This window comes from Lampetra planeri, chromosome 44, assembly GCF_965212315.1.
Source record: "Lampetra planeri chromosome 44, kcLamPlan1.2.h2, whole genome shotgun sequence".
NCBI lineage: Eukaryota > Metazoa > Chordata > Hyperoartia > Petromyzontiformes > Petromyzontidae > Lampetra > Lampetra planeri.
The window spans coordinates 7,325,630-7,349,497 of NC_136150.1; the positions used below are offsets into that span (position 1 = coordinate 7,325,630).

General features: G+C 44.4%; 1 protein-coding gene across 1 annotated transcript in view; it reads right to left on the reverse strand.

The window, feature by feature from the left end:
* Positions 1 to 858: 858 nt before the first annotated feature.
* SUCLG2 (succinate-CoA ligase GDP-forming subunit beta) overlaps positions 859 to 23,868 on the reverse strand; it is a 133,959-nt gene continuing 110,949 nt past the window's right edge. Inside the window, exon 11 of the mRNA XM_078614550.1 lies at positions 859 to 3,044. Within this exon, the coding sequence (XP_078470676.1) occupies positions 2,935 to 3,044 (110 nt within the window). The 3' untranslated portion in view covers positions 859 to 2,934. The remainder of the gene's footprint in view (positions 3,045 to 23,868) is intronic.

Consider the following 23,868-nt stretch of genomic DNA (forward strand, 5'->3'; position numbering starts at 1 on the left):
CACACATTTCTCAAGATTGTGATGCAAATGTTCGTTCATTGTAATAATGCATCAACAAGCCAGCTCACACGCTGGCTCCCAAACTACGCAACCTTCCGACACTAAACGATTTACCACGCGCTAATTCAACAGTCAGACGATGACGAAAAGATATAAGAATCACATTAAAATCCTTCTGTTTAAAAAGACACAAGCATCCCCTACCTGGGCATGTGTTCAAGGTTTGCCAGAGAGCGTGGCTATTTGGGTCGCACCTTTCATGAAACATGGGCACGAGTCTCATATATCAAGAGTTCGAATCCAGCTACAACACCAACAGCACCATCATCATCGTCGTGGCTCACACTAGCAGGACACCGTGTTACACTGTAACAGAGCAATTGAAACACACCCACAGTGGCTAATTTAAAGACTTTCTTTTCAAGTCCAGAATTCCCTCTGCTGGAAACGCGTGCATCCCAACGGATCTTTCAGTCCAATTTTTTTACATTTTCAGTTCCATGATAATTATTCAAATTTGTACACAGTGCTAATGGAATGCTAGGTAATAATGAGCACAGTTTTACATTTCATTTCTGGGGTTGCAGAGGGGCGTGCATATATTACATCTCTTTATGGGACTTGCGAAATAAACACTTGTTCCACCAAACGTAAAGGCATTTCTGACATCTGTATTCAGAAGGCAGCATGGGAATGATACGCCGTGAAATGAGCAAGGTGGTGCGATGGGACTCGGATCAAAAGGAATGAGCAACATTCTTACTCTCAAGATTACCCCACAGTTGCCCACGTGAAGAGTTAGCCGTAGATTGTTCACAATTTCCTTAGAGAGAAAAAAATCATTAGCAGACCATTACATTCCAGATTAATGGCAAGCAATTTGTAATTTATTAAAGGACGCAAAACGTTCTGTGTATGATATATAGTCCAGAAAAAAAACACACAAATTACATTTATTTCCCCTTTGCACGTGCAAGCGACACATAAAAAAAGGCACTTTTGGAGGACAAGTTTTTTTTTATGAAGAGCAATTGCATTCATCAAGTTAACTCATTCATCACGAATGAAAACAACGAAACGAGGAGTAATGGCGACCACACTGCTGGAACATCTAAAAGTGTCTCTGGCCGCGGCCAGGAGCCTCTTGCCCAGCCCTGATGACGCAATAACCACCTTCACAACATTGCCGAGGCTTCAGTAATCGTAAAATTAATTTTGCAATGTATTAGAGATTAGAGTTAAAGTTTTGGTCCTGTTAAGGCAATCAACATTGTGCTCAGAGAGCAAGCTGTCCAATATTTTAACTTGATGCATTTACAAATAAAACGTGACGTTAAACAGCCAATAAGCCGCAATGTTACCGACTATTTATTGCCTTACAGATCTTTACAGGCAACTGGCTTTCAATTAGACATCATTCAACAGCTCTAAAATAAACACAGGCATCAATCAACATGTTAGCGCTGTAATGTGTGCCCCGCAGAGCGAGTCTAATGCATGCCAATTTAAATGTAAAATTATATCCAAACTGCCGAGTGACCTTGAACGTAGCATACGAAGAACTCTTTTTTTAACGTCATTATATCAGCTTCCTTTTGGGCCCTCACGTGCAACACTTAACGTCAGGTTTTTTTTGCGTGTTAACCACAGTGCATTGCTTTCTACAAACACATTTAAAAAATGCAGTTTTCATAGTACAGAATATCATCGTACGTACATTGTTGTTTTATTTTCTCTGCATCGTTCCAATGCTTCTTAAATCCCACTGCCCCTGTCCATCCCAGGAACATAAAATAGCTCCACCACAGTTCAGAGGTCATGTCTGGTGCAGTAACATTTGGGGTACTCCCTCTCGCACCTTTCCCTACAGACCCTCTTAGAATGGCTCTCGCTAAGAGCGTTGTCGCATGAAGGCACTTCCACCAACAATGGGGTAAAAGCAAGAAAATCCAAGCCTGCACCTTTCACGCCCTCCTCCTTACCGCAATGACGACGGCTCGCAATAATGGCTAGACACACTGGAAGCCCTGTGTTTTGACAAACGCTTAAGCGACGAAACGTAAAAGCAGAGAGACGGATCAGAGATTCGCACGTGCAAATCACGACGGCTCTCGCTAGTTTTTTTAGTGCAAGTTAAGTGTTGGGACCGCCTGCCGGTCTCGTGATTGCTTGCTTCGCCTTTCAAAGGTTACACACAAGTCACTTCAAAAGTAAGCTGAAACTTTTCTATCATAGAAATAAACTTCGAGCTACAGTCCTTTATATAACCAGGCGACAGCTCATGGAGATGTGTGGTAACCTTTCTGCAATGGGGACCTGGTAAAAATGGAAGTTTGTAGCAATGCTGAGTGATATTAATTAAATCCGATATTCAGGTAGTTTAATACAGTTCGGTATTTGGACGACATCACCACCGCACTAAGACTACTTGTGCTGATTATAATCAACGGTATTTATTTTTCTCTCAGCATCAGACATTGCACTTTGGTCATTTCACATGCACAATTATTTGGAAGCCTCGGGGTAATCAAACGATCAAAAATTGTGCAAACTGGCTCAGCGGCACGAAGTATCGACCTTCATTCATTTCTCCGGCCGCTTACATTCACGTACATTTATTGAGAAGCAGTCTTCTCATTAGAAGCAGTCTTCTCATTGCCGTAATTTGGCCGCTTAAAGATGTACATTAACATTGCTGCCACATGCATGCATACATTTATTTGCTCACGGACTTCCACCTAAGATCCGAGACGCTCCCTCATCATCGTCAGTGAGAGTGAAGGCTGGAATAGGACGGCTGCATCTCTCTGGCCGAAGTTGAAGATTATCAAGAAGATTTCCTGGGCTCCCGAGGGGAAGAAGTTGTGGGGAAGAAGTTGTGGGGAAGGGGAGACGGGGTGGGGGGACACACACACACAGAAGTACCCCCACAAATTAAGCGACGCACGCGACAGCTTTGCGAGCAGCATCGTCCAAATCATTGGCGGCCATGATCGGCAGCCCGCTGTCCGCCAGAATCTTCTTGGCTTCGTGAACGTTGGTTCCTGTGAGACACGCACACACACACACACAGACACGAGCGCATAATGGTCGCGTTCCCACGATTTTCGTTATTTTCTGAAAATTTTCATTAACCTAAAACGTGGGAACTGGATAGGAAATTTCGGATGATGCAAAAAAGTTGTCACCGGTGTCGTCTTGGGATTGATCTGAAAATGTGATGTCACGGGAAATGTCACTTCCGTAAAGTCAATCGTACGTGTTTCCCACCAAAAGTGCCATCAAGTGGTGCAAATAAACGCTTAAATTAATACATTATTATTTACGTAAAAATTGTCGGAAAATTAGGCCTAGATATGAAATTTCGGACGTTCACATTTTTGTTGTTTTCAAATTATGTCATGTTACTCCGCATTTTTGCTGCCAAAAGTGCCGTGCAAAGTCACTTTCTTAAATTATTAAACACAAAACTAAATATCAAGAATTAATACCCATTTTAGTTTAAAGAGATTAATTAAGTGAATGGAAGATATTAAAATGTTATACATTTAAATACAGAAATACAAATACGAATAAAATCTTAATTTGGGTCCTAAAAACCCCAAATTCCAACATTTGAAAAATGAAATCCAAAACTTGATCCCGAGCGCACATGAAACATCAGGCAGGGTGGAACGGAGTTGCGCGTGTTGTTGTTGCCACTGGGGAGACAAAGGCGGCCCCATTCGTGTGCCGTTTCGGCCTTGATAGGGTGCTCGCTAACGGCACTTGCCCCAACAAAGTGTTAAGGTATTAAAGGGGAATCTTTGTCTTTGCCTTTATTGCTCGTGGCAATGGCGGCAGAGTTCGCTTCATGGAATGCAGCTTCCCGTGAAAGAATTTGGGAGCCGTGAAAAACAAAACATGCAATGTCGTCCGTTGTTAGTTTTCTTTTAATTACCAGGCTCCTTGCGTTGATAACACACGCATTGTTTTAACATTATCTTGTTTTGTACAATTTAGATTGTACGTTAGTTCGTTTTTTTTTATAATAAAGGAGCTTCAATTTATTCTGGATTTGAAGCTTTCGTGACTGCAAGGATTCATACTCTTAGGTTTTTTCGTTAAAGTCACAATAATAATAATAAAAAAGAAAAATAACTAAATTAAATCACGACGTTTCGGAGGCAACACAAGTCTCCGTCTTGAGGTGGGACCGTCACAGCTAAATTAACTGTATCAAGTGAAGAGAAATCCAAGAGACAAGATCTTAAATACTATCGGCCGTAATCCCTGTGGAGGTGGTTCACTTGAATCTTCCCTTCTAACCCCGCCCACCTCCCCCTTCTACCCCCGCCCACATCCCCCTTCTAGCCCCGCCCACCTTCCCTTCTAGCCCCGCCCCCTCCCCTTCTAGCCCCGCCCACCTTCCCCTTCTAGCCCCGCCCACCCTCCCAGTCCCTGACTGCCACATTTAGATAAGCTACTCCCCCCTCCCCTGAACCAGTATTTAAGATCTTGTCTCTTGGATTCCTCTTCACTTGATACACTAAATTTGGCTGTGACGGTCCCACCTGAAGACGGAGACTTGTGTTGCTTCCGAAACGTCGTGATTTAATTTAGTTATTTTCATTTATTATTATTTTATTATTATTTTACCTACGTGACTTTACCGAAAAAACCTCAGAGTAAGCTTCCATTTAACTAACGCTCAGCCGCCATATATCCCAACCAAGGCTCGACAAGTCGACCGATTTCTTGTATCTGCGTTTATTGGTCAGCTGGGGTTTTCTCTCTCACTCTCACACACACACAAAAACCTCCTCCCGACAATAAATTACTCGGGCACTACACAGGGACGACAAGAGGCGAGCGTCCGATACGGTAAACGCGCGGTTTACGCTCGAGCCATCAATCACGCAATTTACCTCTCCCGGACACGATCGGTGCGGTTTCCTCGTGAATAATCACGAGTGGCTCCTTTCCGACCAAACATCTCCGTTAATAACGGCGATCGATAAGTTTTATTTAAAACAGTTTTTTTTTTAACCTATCCTTCCCTCAAGAAACAACGCTGACGGCGATCGTGTCGGGGAGTCGTCTTCTCGTTGGCTCATCAAAGGGTATCTTCACCCACGCCTTGGTAGAGTGCATGTCAAGGACTTCCGCCCACAAGACAGATTTCTCAAAAGCCTCTTTTTCGTCTGGAATGATGGCAGGGGAAACTGAACGAGACGAACGTCTCAACACCGATATCAACCCACCGTGGTGCACTTCATTTGTGCACCTGCAAACCCCACCCCCACCCCACAATTTTTTTTTTTATAAACAAAGTGGCAGGATGTCTTTTGTTTTCTATGCGTACGTAAATGTACACGCATTCATGGGGGGGGGTACATGTGTGCTACATGTGTGATACATGTGCGATACATGTTTGCTACATGTGTGTTACTTGTGTGATACATGTGCGCTGCGTGTGTTTTCTACATGCCACATGTGATGAAGCGTCACAGTGAAGCCTTCTCCTTGTGAGTGAACAGAATCCTTGTCTGTATACATATTCGTATAATAGTCACCCTATATTTGTGTAATGGCCCTGTAACTTAACTGTTCTATGATCAGTCAAAAATTAATCCGCCTGAGCAGACTAATGCAACAGGGAATGCATTATTTAACACTGATTTATGTTTGTGCAATATTTTCGATTTCCCATTTGACAGAGTTGTTTCCCCCCCCCCCCTGCCCTGATTTCTTCATTGCCGTACTGCATTTGTTGCGAATGTCGTTTTGTTGACCGAAGTCACTCTTGCAAATGCGACTAACCTGGTCCCGTCAATTGCCACCCACCCGGATAAGCAATGAAACTTGAATTGATAAACGCAACTTCCAGCCTTAGCAGTTGCCACTAATATTCCGCAGACGGCAAGGGAGGTGAGATTTCGCTGCTCTCGGCAAATGAGACTATTGTGGTTGAGAACTCTCGCCAGGTTTCAACAACTTAATCTCGAACTCGAAAACTACAATCCTCAAGACTCTGCTGCCTTCTCCCAGGGTTTACTCTTTTACTGGTAGGAACCACTTGGTTCCACCAGCCCACAGGGGATTATTGTGTCCGTCCGTCGTGCATCCAAAAATGGGAGGGGTGGGGCTGGGTGGAGAGGGGAGGGTAGGGAGGGGCTGGGTGGGGAGGGTGGGAGGGGTGGGGCTGGGTGGGGAGGGGCTAGTCACCCCGTGGTGCCCTTATAAAACTCGACGTTTAACCTATTCACGCCGGCTTGTGCCTGCCCTCACAGTCGGGCATATTTGCGGAATACACCACGCCGCCGTTGACCCTGGCCATCGACCGAGGAACCCAACGTTCCTACCAGCTCCCTCCGCAGGAATGTGTTTGCCACGTTCCCATGACCACTGAACATCCGGACACCTGCCTGGTTCGTGACCCGATCCAGAGGACTCTTCGCGGGTTCCCACGGCAACCCTGCGGGGTCCAAGCAGCGGGGTGTTGGCCGGCAATGGAATCTCCCGTGTAGTTAAGCTTCGGGGTCGCACACTCAACTTATTTATTGAACAAAAACAACACGCCCAAAAATATCGCAGACGTAGAGCAGAGATGTCGCATGAAAAATTGGTTTACGTTGAAGTTGAAAGAAATGTCACTTTCCCCTACCCTGGGCGAGGGGGCTAGGGGAATAGACGGGAAGAGCCAAGACCACGGGGTTGAAAACTTGAAGACAAGAAATTAACCGTGCCAGGTTGTGCCAATAAGAACGGCTCGGGTTTGGTTTCTAACGAGTGTGCAAGCGCAGCATGCGTGTGTGTGTGTGCGTGTGGCTGGCGACGATAAGGCTTCGGAGCCTGTCAAGCCTCCAACCCACAACATGTGCGTCTGTGTGGGTCCGAGGCCAAAAAAACCCACTGAAATGTAGAGTGGAAATCTCGGTAAGCAATTTGAAAACCTACTCAAAGCCACATGAGATGTGAAAACCCCCAAACAAATTAAATGAAGGCACTTGAGAAAATACGCGATGATTTTTTTTTGTAATGCACAGTATATCATTTTTTTTTTAAATGTCCCTTTAAAAAATAAAGTGACTTGCCATTTCAGTGGGATCTCACCAAGTTTTCGATAGGCCCCTGTCTATCTTATAAAGAATTCTATAAAACTGTATTCATAAATCTCTGCAAGCGTTTACACAGAAATCTGTTGACAATGTACCATGTCTTCAACAGCAGCACCGTCTGAGAATGCCATAAAACTCACGTGCACCTATTCCAAACAATCACAAAAGCTGCCACATCCTCGGCAACTGGCATTAAACCATTTTAATTGTTTATTCTTTGAGTTAATATTTTATCTATTATTAATTTAACAATTTTTTCCTGCTTTTCAGATGACATTTAAAAACGATTAAAATTTTACGAAAGATTAACGAGTTTGTATACTAAACATTACCTGTAATCTTCCGAGAGAAAAAAGAAGTCCTACATTAATTTCAAAAGATAATTCATGCATTCATGTGGATAAAAGTCAGTTTGAACATTTGTTAAAATAAATGAAATAACCACTAAGTAATTTGTTAAAATATATGGAATAACTCTACGTGACGTGACTTTTTGGCCACTCTGTATAACTAAGAAAGGTGACGGTGAATGGCAGGCGGAAGTGGAAGGCCTTGATAATGAAACTAAAATAGGGGCGGGGATTCCACAGCACGGACGGCTGGGGTGGAGGATTGGCTTCCATAGCTCGCGGGGCAGCAGAGGAGAACGAGCCAGATGGCAAAACCGAGACACAAACACAAAAAAAACAACCAATTACCGAACCGGATAACGACTCCCGAATCATAAAAATTCATCAAATCTCTTGGAAGCAGACCTATTTTGAAGCTCCGCGTTTGAATGCAAATCACGTGCAAGAAAAAGTGCTCTCGTGGGAGATTTTGAAGAGCAAACCCCAAAGAACCCGGGACTAACATTCACATTTCGAATTCAACAGAGAGACGCATCTCACAACTTGAAAATAAAGAGTATACATGTGCATATGTATGTTGAACTTCTTTCGCACCATACATAGGATAACCGTCCTAATTGGAGTATGCCACGTCAAAGGCGACGTGAGATTCATGTAACGGTTAACTTTCACTCCCTTCCTTCACGACACTGGCGAGCATTCTGCGCCGGATTTCAAATGAGGAAATTGGAAAAGCCTCCAGAGCTTTGCGGTTTTTTCCACCGAGCCACCACAGGCTGGCCGGTCGCCTGTAAACTCCAAATTGAAGGCCTATATAAAGCGTGGGTTATCTACAGGGAGGGGGGGGGGAGCTCAAGTTATAAAATAATTTATGTCCAGCAAGGATAAAGCAATATCAAAGGTGCATTTCGTTCTGGCGGGACAAGGCATCCGAAATGAACCGTGCTTTCTCCTTGGGGGGGGGGGGGGGGGCGGGCAGCCACATTTAATCAGCGCCGCGCTGAAACTCTCAGCAAAATTGTTGTTTGTGTGCGTGCGTGCGAGCGCGCTGGCCGGCGAGCGAGTGCGTGTGCGCGTGCGCGCATACAAACGGCAAAACCGCTGCGACTCCAATTACATTGAATGGGTGTTTCATCACAAGACCTGGCGCGCCCTGCGGTGCACGGCTCTGCTGACCATTGCTTTAAGTGAGCGACGATGTTTTCATAAAGGAATATCCCCCCCCACCACCACCGCGTAACGAAACCGCTTGGAAAAGCCTCCTTTTGTCATTCGGGGCCCGTTCATACGGCGCCTTAGTTCGTATTGCCGGAAGGGATCGGGGTGGAGGGGGTTTACACGCGATTATTTTTCTCGTAAAAAGTGATTGGCCATTCAACACGACGGGAGTATTGCCATACTGGAGTACGTCACGGGATGCTGCTGTGCGTGGTGTAATTGGTTAGCACATGGGGCTTGAACTCCAGAGGTCAGATGGATTTGTGTCCAGGCACAGCAGTTGAAATCCTCTGTTTGGCCCAACACTGTGAATGGGCACACGGCAGCGAGTCGATCGACAGGTCGCTTCAAGATGTCTGGCCAGGATGCACGAGTTCCCTGTAAGGGGGATGCCCTTCTGGCAGCAGTGGCATGAGAAAGACATTGCAGGGCTGGACCTTCACCTTCACTACACTACTGTGACGTTTACGATTTATTTCAAACAGTATATTGTTGATAAAGATTGCGTTCTAGATTTGATGTTTTCGTGACTGCAAGGATCCATACTCTTTGTTTTTTTTTCGGTAAAGTCACGTAGGTAAAAAATGAAATACAAAATGAAAACTACATTTTGTTGTTTTCATTTTTTACCTCCGTGACTTTACCGAAACAAACAAAGAGTAAAGATTGCGTTCTTCAGATGTAGATGTCAATCGTCAGAGAGTAGATATTAATCATCCATAAAACGTAACAATTAGCGATGGACGATGGGAAAAACAAATGTAATTGCCAATTAGACGAAATTTACTTGTGGCTCTTTCGCCGACATTATTTCACACGCAACATTTAAGGTCTTAACATTTTAATGAGGCTTGACGTGATGGCAAATAAAAAAGGTCATTATTTAAATGTTGTTCAGCACCACATAATTGCATTCTCACAGGTGCATTAATGCAACTTGTTAAATGTGTTACACTTTTGAAGGAAAGCCATTTTTTTTACAGCAAAGAAAATAAATATCTTCCATTAATGAGGTTGACACATCGCATGGTAACAAAACATACATTTATCTAATTTATACAAATAAAGTACAGAGGTTCGATTTAAAGCTTTCGTGACTGCAGGGATTCATCTTCTTGGTTCTTTCGGTAGTCACGTAGAAGGGAAGTAATACAATAATAAAAATAAAACATAATAAAACAATTCTCACGTGACTTTACCGAAAGAACCAAGAAGAAAAAGTACAGAGTGTTTGATAAAAAAAAATTAACAGACCCTCAACGTGACTCATTTAACAACTTTCTCCACAAGTAACGACAATAAAGTGTGACTTTAATACGTTCATACTGTGTATGTATGAGCACTATGTCAATCTACTGCCAGATGAAAAAAAACTCCACGTGCATTCCAGTGACGGGCGTTGTTTGACGATGCTTCAACACATTGTCAGTGCACAGGAGAGGGACGAGATGTCACTCGCCACTGATGTTAGATCGCTGGGTTCGTAGTGCACAAAGCGCTTACTATTGCGCCCCACTCAATTTAAATTCGGTGTTACCACTGCACGCGCTTGTGCTAGCTAGTTCACACCACGCACACCGCACACACGTGCAAGGTGCTGTGTGTGGCAAGGCCGTAGCCATGGAGTCAACATTGGGGGGGGACCAAATCTTCCAGGGTGTCTGGGGGTCCCGACCCAGAATTTTTTTTTAATTTGAAAACTCATTTCCTGCCTAAAATATTACAAAATTCACGAACACATGGGATGTTCTTTTTTTTTTACAAAAATGTCTAATAGTGTATTGTATTACATTGCTCTGTTTTTACTTTTTTACCATTTCTTGTTTCATTGTATGTAATGGCAGAGATTAGGGATTAATAAAGAACAACCATAACCACAATCATATAAACACAAATCTAAGCATTGATTTATATGAAGACAAGTCCAGATATTGTGGCCAAGGTTTATCAAATTGTTGTTTGTATTTACATAGCATAGAAATTATTTTTTATAGCAATATATTGGGGGGGACATTATGATCATATTTGAATATTGGGGGGGATGTGTCCCCCCCAATATATATTACAATTACGGCCTTGGTGTGTGCGTGTGCATATACTATATATGCATACTCTGGGGGGTGGTAGTCTAGCGGTTAGCGCATTGCGCTACCAATACCAGTAACGATTATCTGAACCGGTCCTGGGCCTCCCCTAGGTCGACTCATCCTCAAATGAGTACCTGATGCGATATGTAAACATCGCCACTAGGGAGGCGGTCGGGCATGGTGCTCGCTAACAGCGCTTGTCCCAACAGGGGGGATCTTTTTCTTTGTATAAACCGACTGATAAACAGAAAATTAGATACTCGGACAGATTTATACGCGCGAGAGAAAGGCTCACTGCAAGGATAAATAAATGAACGTATAAAACGAAGTGTAAATAAATGCAAAGGAATGCGCACAATGAAAGTCAGAGGGAGCTGATTTAGGGGAACCCCACGCCTCACATCTGAACACCCCCCCGCCACCACCCTCCTCACATATTGTTATCTTCTTGAATTATTTAACAGACCAATGGGGATTTTTCAGGCACATCCATCGAAAACAGGAAGCTGCACTCGTGTTTTCCAAGTTTAATAATCTGCCGCTTGGTGCTTCGGGGATGCATAAACAGCGGCGGAAGCTCATAAACAAGAGAATAATGGGAGGATAAGGAAGAAGAGGAGGATGAGAAATAAATAAAATGAATAAACACAAAGAGAAATTCGAACAATTAACGAGATATTTCTTGGGGTCATTTTTCACGACGCAGAATTCGGAAGAAACGCGGCCGCCGCCTCTGCGGAAGAGGCGAAGGCTCGCGACGACGAATGCCAAGTGGCGACTTGGACAAGACCCGGGGATGAAATATTTCCCTCGACAAGGGCCATTGGCGGAGGGGAAGAGGGGGGGGGGGTGGAAACGAGTGTTGAATATCGCCAGTCAAACGCAGGTCACAGCGAGCACGGAACAACCCCAAAGGAATGTCGTCTTGTCGACCTCTCACTCGTGTGCAACGCACGACAAGGGGGGGGCGATTCACCGGTAGCAGATGCTTTCAATGTCCGTAACCATCTTTTGCTTTCAGATAACAAAAACATTTGCCGGCTTTATTGTTGTTGCCCTCCTCGCTCGAGATACGTTTTCGGGCGACTACAGGGTGTTTTAAAAAGATGGACCCGATTTGAAATCGCTATATCTCTGCAACCACGAACCGCCCACGAATGAAACTCTTACTACTTGAAAGGGCGGGGTATAGAGAGGGCGGGGCATAGAGAGGGCGGGGCATAGAGAGGGCGGGGCATAGAGTTTCAAATGATGACCGCTCGATGCCTCTCCCAGCACACAAACAGCCCCTAGCCTCAATCATTCGCGAGATGGTGACCCCCGCAACACGAGGCGGTTTGCGTTCTGCAGTTCAGCAAGACTTAATCCGTAATTGCGGTGCAGCGTGCATTTCAACGGCGTTTTGGCATTGATCCGCCAATGTCAAAGAGCATTCGTCGCTGGTGCCAACAATTTGAGAAAACAGGCTGTTTATGTAAGGGGAAGAGCACAGGGCGACCACGCACCTCAGAGGAAAACGTGAGAAGAGAGGCGTTTGGGACGAATTCAACTATCGTCTCGATATTGTCCGTACAGCAGGTGGAGGGCACATAGAGCATTTATAAAATGGTTAGTAAAACCTGATAACTCATTAAACCGTTCGTAATTTTTCGTGTAATTGTAACATGTTGCCATCGTGAAATATACTGCTTTGAAATTGGGTCCATTCATTTTAAGCACCCTGTATTTTTGTAACAACGGAGACGTTTCCCCCCCCCCTCCCCCCCGAACGTCCTAAAATCCCGCAAAATAAAAATGGTGGAGCCCTCGGCACAGGTGTCGGGCGGCCCCGTTGAATGTCGTGTATAAATGTCGTGTATAAATGTTGTGTATAAATGTTGTGTATGTATGTATGAATGTTGAACTTATTTCACACTGTACGTAGCCAACCGTGCTAATTGGTGGTGCAGGGGAAGAACACCAAACTAAAGCAGTCCTAAAGAAACGAATTTGTCAACCTAGATGATTTAAAAGTGCATAGCTCAAATTGGCTTCCTAATATCGGAAGCAAGAGCGTTCCAGACGGCCGCAGAAGCACATCTGAAACCGCGCGATGCGTTGGCCGTCTTTGTTCGATGGCTAGACAAAAGCCACCGATTGCTCCGCGGATGACTGGAGTTTGTGTGATGGTTCATGCGCGTTGACGAGGAGCAGCTGGCGCGGTGGACACACCGAGTGGCTATCAGGAAGCGCACGTGTGTGCCGAACGCTTCCAAGGGGGGTGGGGGGGGCACAAGCGCCACCTGCCTGGGTCGGATCCGCCTCGCTCACTTGCACAATCGCTGTGCCCAGCGGGGATGCTAAAACTATTTTTAAACTAAACGATTTTTTTTATTTTATAAGGTAAGGCCATACTGAGCTATGTAGCTCTTTTTTCGGAAGCAACCTGGCTATCACAAATGATAGCTCAACAAAGTGGCTTATCACGTGGACATTTAAAGCAGCCAAATACACTGAAGGCGTGTTGATTCTAAATGTGGAGGGGAAAACCGGAGGACCCAGAGAAAAATCCACACGACCACGGGGAGAAATGCAAACTCCAAATATAATGGCATCAGGGTTGGGATTGAACCCACGTTCTCCTGCATATCAGGCGAGGTAGTTAACATCTAATCAACGTTACAGGGTCACTGGCAAGGACTTTGCCAGTGACCCTGGAATGGCTACGTTAAATATAAATCGAAGGCAATTCAAACCGAAATCAGGAACAATGTGGCCCAATTACCACATTTCATAGCAATGCACAAAATATATTAACGCAATCAAACAATGATGGGTGTTTTTTGTATCTTCAATTCATTAAATAAAAATATTAATACTTTTATCTTAAATGTGTACAAATTAACAGCGTTTCAGTGCTATTTACTTAAATGTGACCATTTGCTATTAATTATCTCTACAGCTAGAGAATGAGATGTGCAACTATGGAAATCCATTGTACGATTCACAGCGTATATATGGTGCTATAGCAGTCAGGATTAATATTCCTCGCGAAAAAGCCAGGGATAAATTAAGCACACGCATTATTTAAACTCCCCTCTACATTTACTTTATTGCGTCAATGAATATTTCTCAAAAGCTAAGCTTGCTTTAATAAGCACGGGATTGAATGAGTTAAGGCAAGGTGTTAAATAATACTGGGACGTAACCAATTAAGTAATCACTACTCTGCTCATTTGTATCATGTTCAAAACTAATGCAGATACAAAACCCTCTTTTAAATATAAAAAGATATTTTTGGATTTCCGTTTTCGAACTGTGACATTGGCACCATGCCGTGCAATGACATGTCCCACTCAGCAGTGCCTCTCCACCCCGCATCTTAGAGAATGATCCGTGGAAGAGATATCCTCAGAACTACTTCCAAGAACCCCTCCAAGCGACATTTTAATCAACAGACTCGGGGGCAGGGGAATGGGGCTGCATTTTTCCCCACGTTGCCTGCTGCAGATAAATGTTCTTCGGTTTTTTTTTAAAGCTGTATTTCAACAAATTGAAGTGCAGTCGTTGGTTACTGGGGATGAGACCGTTGATTCATTATTAACATAGACCATCGATTCAGTTTAATCACGGGTGACTGACCGGATTTGAACCCACCCGGGTAAACTCCACGACGCTGTCTTCTTGGTTCTTTCGGTAAAGAAGGGAAATAATAAAATAATAAAAATAAAACATTATGAAATACAATTCTCACGACGTTTCGGCCACAACGCAAGCAGCCGTTTCGGCCACAACGCAAGCAGACGGCTGCTTGCGTTGTGGCCGAAACGTCGTGAGAATTATTTTATTGGTTTATTTTTATTATTTTATTATTTCCCTTCTACGTGATGACTTTACTGAAAGAACCAAGAAGATGAATCCCTGGAGTCACAAAAGCTTTAAATTGAAATTCCACGGCGCTGGTTCAGGGTTTTGACCTCTGTGCCACCTGGCCACCTGGCCACCTGGGCTTATGGAAACGCCAATAAGATGCTAAGACAATTGCGTTCTGCTTACACGCATATCGTGTGTATGTATACATCTTTTACGAGGTTATCCCAGAGTGCAATAAATCACATGCTTTCCAGGAAGCTCATACACCGCGTAGTCAATATAGCAGCAATCAATTATCGATGGTTTTCCACGAATTGACATTAAATATGGAGCGTGCATGCTATCTTAGAGGCTGCCCCTATCACGTAAGCACAGGTGAAATTCATGTTCACTTCTCGGCTGCGCGTACAATGAGCATGATCAAGGCAGGGGTTGAAAATTAAACCGACTTGTCCCAGTTGTGTGCTAGTGAAGTTAAGTTCAAATGCTAAATAGACAAAAAACAGCTTTACTTTGTGTGAATGACAGCGAGCCTACCGTGGGAGTGTGTCAAGAGACCGGCTTTCCTAAGTAATGAACGCACTCTCAACGCATAAGCAGATTCCGAGTGTGACCCACTACTCATCGAGAAAAAGGCAGGACTTTTCATTATTGTTATCGTTATGTAACACGACAGGGGAACGGTGGCGCAGCGGTTAGCGCACTGCGTATGAAGCCGCTAACTTGAGTCAGCCACAACAGCATATACGAGTGGACAAGTGATATCCAACACGCACTGACCACCATGGTGAAGTATGGTCAAACAACTCCCGTGACGGACATGGCGTGGGGTGGCCTTCATCCAGCAGTGGATTGGCAAAGAGGCTGTACATATTTGTCGATTTAAAGCTTTCGTGACTGCAGGGATTCATATTCTTGGTTCTTTCGGTAAAGTCACGTAGAAGGGAAATAATAAAATAATAAAAATAAAACATAATAAAACAATACATTTTCTTGCTGTGGTTTTCACACCTGATGATGATTGCTTGTGTTGCAATCGAAACGTCGTGAGAATTTAATAGTTTTATGTTTATTATTGTATTATTTCCCTTCTATGTGACTTTACCGAAAGAACCAATAATATAATAGGCTGTACATACACACGCATTTCATTATTTTTACAATTGCTATACGATACGGCAACGCGCAATGCTGTGTACTTGTGCGCAAACAAAACAACGGTCATTCTCCCCCTCTCCCTAAGTTACGAGTTAATACGATGGCCGTAAAAACCACCGGGACAATGAGGAGCCGTGCACACGCAAAAAAAAAAGCCGGCAGCAAATATTAGATCACCACAGCAATTCCATCCAATTGTGGTTTTGTGGCCGCCTCTATTCACGAGAATGTATCTTACAGTCGAATTAGATATATATATGGGTCCTCAGAGCTCTAAAGAGCAATAAATGAAGTTAACAAGGCAAAACTTCCAAGCAAAATTGTGTCTCGGTGCAATGTATCCCCCCACCAATATCTCTTACCGCCCAGACGGCAAGCAGAACTTGCAAGTAATTATTGTAAATAGGCAAGCAATGTGCTCGCCGGCTTGCGTGTGCATGAAGCCACTGAAGCTATGCACTTTGAAATCATCAAGATTGAAAGCTCATTTGTTTAGAACTGCTGCGTTTTTGTATCTAGTTTGTTGTCCTTCCCCTGCACCTCCGATTGGCTGCAAAATAAGTTCAACGTTCGTACAAACAAGAATGATGTACGGTCAAAACAAGGTGAGGGGTGCAGTCCTGCAAGACCTTGCTCACGCCACTGCTAACAGATGGTACTTCACTAGAGCGAGCCCCCACAGAGCCACTATAGAGGGCATTTGTTTCACCTACTACTCGACGCTTGCAAGACGACTTGGAAGGGGTGAGAGTACCCACAACTTTACCGTCACCACACGTGACCTACCGATTGACTAACGTACGTATGTTCTTGGTTCTTTCGGTAAAGAACATCGATGGACTCGTCCATCTGAACAACTGCCAAGTCGCTGTCCGTGGTGCTGACGTGAAGAAAAAAACGCTACTTTTTTCAAATTTTCTTGCTGTGATTTTTGCACCTGATGATGATTGCTTGTGTTGCAATCGAAACGTCGTGAGAATTTTATTGTTTTATATTTTTATTATTTTATCATTTCCCTTCTACGTGACTTTACCGAAAGAACCAAGAATATGAATCCCTGCAGTCACGGAAGCTTTAAATCAAAATTTAACGTACATATGTTGAACTCCTTTGGTACCATACGTAGCCAACCGCGCTAATTGGAGGTGAGGCGGGGGAGCGGGACAACAAACTAAACACACAAAGTAGTTCGAAATAAATAAGTTCGTCAATGTAGATGATTTAAAAGTGCATAGCTCCAGTGGCTTCCTAATATCGGAAGGAAGAGCATTACAGACGGCTACAGAAGTTAATTTTAAAGTGCGCGATGCGGTGAACATCTTTAACCGTGGTGTAACCCGTTTAAACCGCTGGATGGACAGAGGTGGCGGCCAGGGTGGGCGAGATTGAATGAACTTGCAGCGTTGTTTCAACCACAGCGCTGGGAGATCGAATCGAACCATCTGGATCGCAATTCTACTGTTTTCATTACACCACAGCAGCGTCACATGCAGGTGCACGTGTATGCTTTTCAACCGACATACATGAATAATAAATCGTAATGATCATAAGTGATTTCCTCAGTTTTCGATCGCACAAATCCCAGAAGGCCTCAAAGCGCTTTGCATACATTTTTTTTGTTTTAAACAAAGCCTGTGCAAACAGGTAACTTTTAAGATGTGATTTCAAACGTATAAGAGACTCAGATTCCCAAAGGTTTGATACAAGAGAAAAAGTATATAAATAAGAGCCAAAAACTTGTATAAAGATCACATAAAATATTAAGGGAATTGAACTGGCAGTGGCGTGCACAAGCACACATGAAATCAATCCCACCCCAAAAAAAGATGTTAATATATGAATTTAGCAGTGCTCTCATTTGTCAACTTCACAGTTATTAAGGCACCACAACGCACAATATGTTGAATAATTAAGTTGTTCAATATTTTAGTTCTCTCTACTCTGAAAAAGGAACTTTTACAACAAAGAATCCCATCATCTATATATATATAAAATCGCAAATCTGTCTGTCTGTCCGTCTGTCTGTCTGTCTGTGTGTGTCTGTCTGTCTGTGTGTGTGTCTGTTTGTCTGTGTGTCTGTTTGTCTGTGCAATTACTATTATAGGGTCGGTAGATAATAAAATTATAGCGATTACACAGTATTATTGTAGCGCGGGGGGGGGGGGGGGGGAACGGCCCCGGTACCCAGCCTCAGCCGGGTGGGCAATCTAGGCGAGGCCGGAGGCTCTGCACGGTACTAGGCCTCGACACCCAGCACGCGACTCTGAGGTAAATTCAAAGTTTCACGTCCTCTTCACTCCCCCCCCACCACAATGTGTGCAATTACTATTATAGGGTCGGTAGATAATACAATTATAGCGATTAGACAGTATTATTGTAGCGCGGGGGGGGGGGGGGTAACGGCCCCTGTACCCAGCCTCAGCCGGGTGGGAAATTTAGGCGAGGCCGGAGGCTCTGCACGGTACTAGGCCTCGACACCCCACCACACTATAGGCCGTACATATTACTGCACAGCGGCCCAGGAGATCGTGGCTGGGGGGGGGGGGGGGCAGGGGTAGCAGCCCATCTGTGTATATATGTAAGGTTATTAAGAAATATATTTTTCACCCGGGCAACGCCGGGTACTTATGCTAGTATCTATATACTGGAGATCTGTGAAAAAAAGAGCTCTATACCTCATCGGATTCCCCCAGTATAAATAAAGATTCTGATTTAGTTCCATATCTATCTGTATAAGGCAGTGCCAGGAATGAAAGAGGTACATTTTCTTAACTTGAATAACAGGACATCATCTGTTCTAGTCACGCTGCCAACGATAACCGATCATGGCCGGTGGGCAAGACTGGAGCAGGAAGGGCAGCCCTGGGAGAGAGCGAACCCCAGAGAGGGTCACCACCGAAGAGGAGATGGAGCGATATCGGTTCGCGCGCAGCTGTGAGGGATGACTGCGGCACCGCACGACAAAGAGCGGTGGGGGTGTTGGTAAGAGAGAGGCCTTCATCATAGGGTGGACTAGGCCATGGCTGATGATGATTATGCCTTCACCAAACAGTGGATAGGTTGTGGCTAATTGTGAGTATGCCTTCATACAGCAGCAGATAGACTCTAGCTGATAATGGTTATGCCTTCATCAGGAAGTGCATAGACTGTGGCTGAAAACTACATCCAGAAGTGGATCGAGTGGCTGATGATGATCATGCCTTCATCATGAAGTTCACAGACTATGCCTAATGATGATTATGCTTTCATCCGGAAGTGCATAGACTGGTTGATGATGACATTGCCTTCATTCAGCAACGAATGGACTACAGTTGCTGCTGCTGCTCAAGACAAATGATGTGTAAGTTGCGAAATAAATCCCTACTTCCAAGATCCTTCATTGAGGGCCACGTGCTAAACATATCACTGGGTTTCATCGATTCAATTCAGAGAGAGTATTGGCATACGTGTATTTATACGCACATACGTTTAAAAAAAAAAACACGTTACCACAACCCAGTATAGGCTCAGTGAGCCATTTCTTTTAAACACCGCAATCTTCACGATGAAAATCAATGGAAGATGATTAAACTTCCCCTCCTGAGGTGTCGCAAATTGCACCCAAACCACATCTACCCAATAATGCGATTAACTGCAATCACTGTATCTGGATTAACTGTGGCCAGAAAAAAAAGACAAAGATTCCCCGTATAGCCTCAACACACCTTTGGGACAAGTGCTGTTTAGCGAGCACCTATTAAAGCCTGCCAAGGTGCACGGGGAGAGGGTGATGATAGGGGGTGGGGGAGGGCAACTCCGTGCCCAACCACCTTTGTCTGGCCAGTCCAAACGTAGTTGGGGCGCTACGGTAGCGAGATGTTAACTACCTCGCCTGGTATGCAGGAGGTTGTGGGTTTGATCCCAACCCTGGTGCCTGTATATTTGGAGTTGACACATTTTCCCCGTGGTTGCGTGGATTTTTTTTCGGGTCCTCGGTTTTTTCCCCCACCACATTTCGAAACAATGTACGTTTAATATATTTGGCTACAATAATGTTTTCGCGTGAGAATAAGCCACTTCGTTCAGCTGTCAGTTGTGGCCAGGTCTTTTGTGAAAAGGAGCTGTATAGTTTGGTGGGCCTTACTTGGTAAAATAAAAAAAAATAGTTTTATTTTTAGATGTTTACACACTGCACCAGGTACTCATTTTAAAACTGAGACAAGGGGGGAAGTGGGACCAGCTCAGATGGCACTCGCCACTGGTGTTAGCCGTCACTGGTGGGAATCGAACTTGTCTCCAGGTTCATAGAACAGTACCGCCGCTAACCGCCGTGCCAGCTGCCCACATTACCAAGCACGCACGCGCACAGGCACGCAAAACTCGTAACTTGCAACATCTGTTTGGAGTTTACACATGTTGCTTCTAATTAAGCAAGCAGGGGTAAATTGAGACGAAAGTTTACATTGCTTTAATTCGACCACACTGTGAATGATTATCACCTTACTTGTAATTCAAGGCACACCGAGACACGTGTGGATTATAATTCGAATGCATTAAGTGCAGTTCATGAAAGCTGGTTGAAAGAATGATAAAAACATATTTGTATCAACTGTTTGCCATGAACCTTACCTGTAAACTATACTGAAAATTACACTGTCGAGTGAATATAATGAATCATCAAAACTCGATGCACTCCAAAATCAATTATGCTTCACATTAATTATTTAAACATGATCAATTACCACTGATGACGTTGGTTGACAGCTTCCACATTTGCCTAGAAGCTAAAGAAAACAACCAAGATGATAAAACAAAACTACCAACAAAACAAAGGATAAGCTGCTCAATCAATGTGCCAACACGAACAATGGAAATTAGCCAAGTGTGGCGAACGGATTGCATCTAGAGTTCAAGCAAGTTCATATTTATTTGCGTAATTGTAGGAGGATTGTGGGGCGCATAAAATGCTATTTTTTGTTTTTTTATATATATCTCAAGACTTTCTCCCCAATTGATTTTGCCTCCCAGCCATAACAAAGCCCTGTCAAGCACAAGTGGCAAGACATAAGATGCTGAGAACTGAGAATTTATTGGGACCTGTCAAGCAGACAAACTGGATTTACCTTTAATGGGAAAACTCTGCAAACGCTTTGACAACTGCCGTCAATACGTCAAATGCCGCATTAACCTTTCAACCCACCGCGCGGAAGCGTTTTCTCGCACGACGCTGGGCCGCAACATTCCTTCCCCAACGACGATATGTTCGGAAGTGACGGGGGGGGGGGTAAAAAGGGGGGCGGGGGGGGCAGGGACACTCCCTGCCTAACCCATTGCTTTTCTGGGTCAGAGATATGCGTGCAATGCAAAGGCGCAACGCTGTCGGACACACAAGTCAAAACATTAAATCTTACATTTTTTTTTACTTACTCGATGACCCCGTGACAAGACAACGAGAGGAGTTAACTGGCGTGCGCGATGGGTCAACGCGTGCACAATCTCAGCGCCACTCGCGGGGCGGAAATATAAATTGTGAAAATGAAGCCCCCGAGTGAAAGCCTCCCTCGGCACCTCCACGACCGAGGCGGGCCAAACACTGGCAATGCATGAGGGGGAGGGGGGCGCCGACGTGTTACTTCCCAGTGTCAGTAAATCGGCAGCACGGTCTAACGTCAATTACACACACACAAGCGTGGCGGAGGTGAACCCGCCGTGTGTGCCATTTCAAGGATGACAAACCCCCACCCCCCTCCCCCCCAACCCAAGCCTTCAACGTATGCCACCCCAAAATAATGAACGATCCGCTCCTGAAACCAACCGAGTCGCACCTCCGATTTGCACGGTTGGCTACGTACAGCGCGAAAGAAGTTCAACATTCGTGCATACCGAGGCATTTTTAAAATTTAACATATATTTTTTTCATGTATTTTTTCAATACATATTTTAAAAACGTACTTGAAAATCATAAAAAAAAACATTACACTCCTTCACTAAGTATTGTCTGCAAGATGGAACGCATCTACAGCCACGTGACCGCTTACTTTTTTCGCCAGGTTATTTTGTGGGAGACTGCAGCCTCGCGTCAAAAGTTACGCTTCCGGAATTTGTCACGAGGGCAGAGACTGCAACGATGCCGCATGTGTGAGATTGCCAACAAGTGCAGAGATGGGAGATACTGTTCCTGCAACGGTCCCAAGATGAAATCCCCAGGCTCAAGGGGGACCACTCGCTCTGCTACGACACGTTAAAGCATGGCTTAACACAAGATGATCCATGGATAGATACCCCACTAAACTAATATGGTGACATTATAGAGAAAGGAACATTTCATTTCCAAGCCTCTCCACATGTTTCCCACCAAGCTAAGTAAATCGTTTAAGACTCCCCTCCGTAAGATACAAAGCCATCGCTTTCACAATATTAAAGGACCTGTTGAGAGCTAAAAGTATTCAGAAATGATGAGAGGGTTATCTATAAACGGATCAGCCTATACTTGCAATGTTCACATACAGGGCTTGTCAATCCACTGCTGGATAAGGGGCCTCTCCATTCCACACGATATATGGGGCTCATTTGACCATACTTCACCATGCTGTTCAGTGCAAGCAGCCTCACGACAACCTGTTTGTGCATTGATCAGGAATACAACCACTCACTATCCAGACTCAACCCTGCTTAAGCTTCCGATATTGATGAGACAGGGTGCATTCCGGGCAGTTTGGTTATCAGCCTAAAACATGCTTTTCTTGCCATAAACCAATGCAGTTGGCATGAACTGCATCAGCAATGCTCACCACACGACGTTTACGAAGCTGACATTACTTACAGCTAGGCGTGAGATGAACATTTACGTCTGTCCGTCTTACCGTGCCCCAGCACATCAAGTGTTCTCAAGCCAACCAACTACAAAAGCCTGATACCACTTCCTATGAAACTCACCATAGCAGCTCATCAACATCAATGCCCAGAGTCGTATGGATTGTACTCCCGGGTAGGTTTGTTTTTGCCGGGAGGGGAGAGGAGGCATTTTATGGGAAGCTCCCCAGGGAGGCCTCCACTCGCTGGAGGAGCTGCCGGGCTACTCGCTCGGTTCGTTGGTGACGTTCCGCTGACTCTCGGCTTGATGCCACCTCCGTGCGTCACTGCTTCAGAGCACCCCCCCCCTTCGGCTTTGCTCGATCAGAGTTTGTTATTTTCATTCATTCGGTCGTCAGTGAAAATCTGCTCGTTGCTGTTATTTCAACAGAAATTATGCGACATGGGTGCGCCCCTACCCATTGTGAGCTATAACTATGATAATTGTTTTTTTACCCTTTAATCTGGCATCAAAACTGACACCTTTTTTACAAGGAGTCATGTTTGCATTGACCACAATACCTGCAGTTGGAATGCAAACAAAAAACATAACTCTGATAATGTATGCACTGTCCTTGAAATTGATTGGTCCACACCGGAGACTCCTTGTAAAAAAGGTGTCAGTTTTGTTGCCAGATAAAAGGGTAAAAAATCAATTATCATATTTTGCTACTGGCAAATGAGGTTCCAATGGTGAGCTATAACTATGTTGGGCTGAAGGAAATTAAAGCAAAGGATTTCAGTTTTTTGTCCCCGATTTAATCAAAATTGCACTACTTACGGAGTAAGCAACCCTCCATGTTCAAGAACGTCCCACAGAGTCGTATGGATTGTACTACCAGGTAAGTTTGTTTTTTCCGTTGTGTGGTCTTCTGGCTGTGCCGCCCGTTTGTCTGGCACGATGTCCCAACGTATGTATGTTGAACTTCTTTCACACCGCACGTAGCCAATCGGAGGTGCCGAACAACCTACTGCACTGCAGAGCAAGTTCACAACACTTTCGTCTGTCGATTCAACAGCACAACAAGCACGTCAGAGAGCTCGTATAGTTATTTTTTGTTTGTTTGCAAATATACACAAGTGTGAAAAAGTCATGTTATGCTACGTTATTTTAACATGGCAATTGCCCCACGAGATGAATTGTGATTCCTGAAGGGATAGTTCTGGGTGGAATCGTGAGAATAAATAAAAAAAATGGCCCCTGCAGAAGTTACCCCCAACTCGAACGAGCAGGATCTTCTTACGCAAAGTGTAAATAGTGAGTGGGCGCAA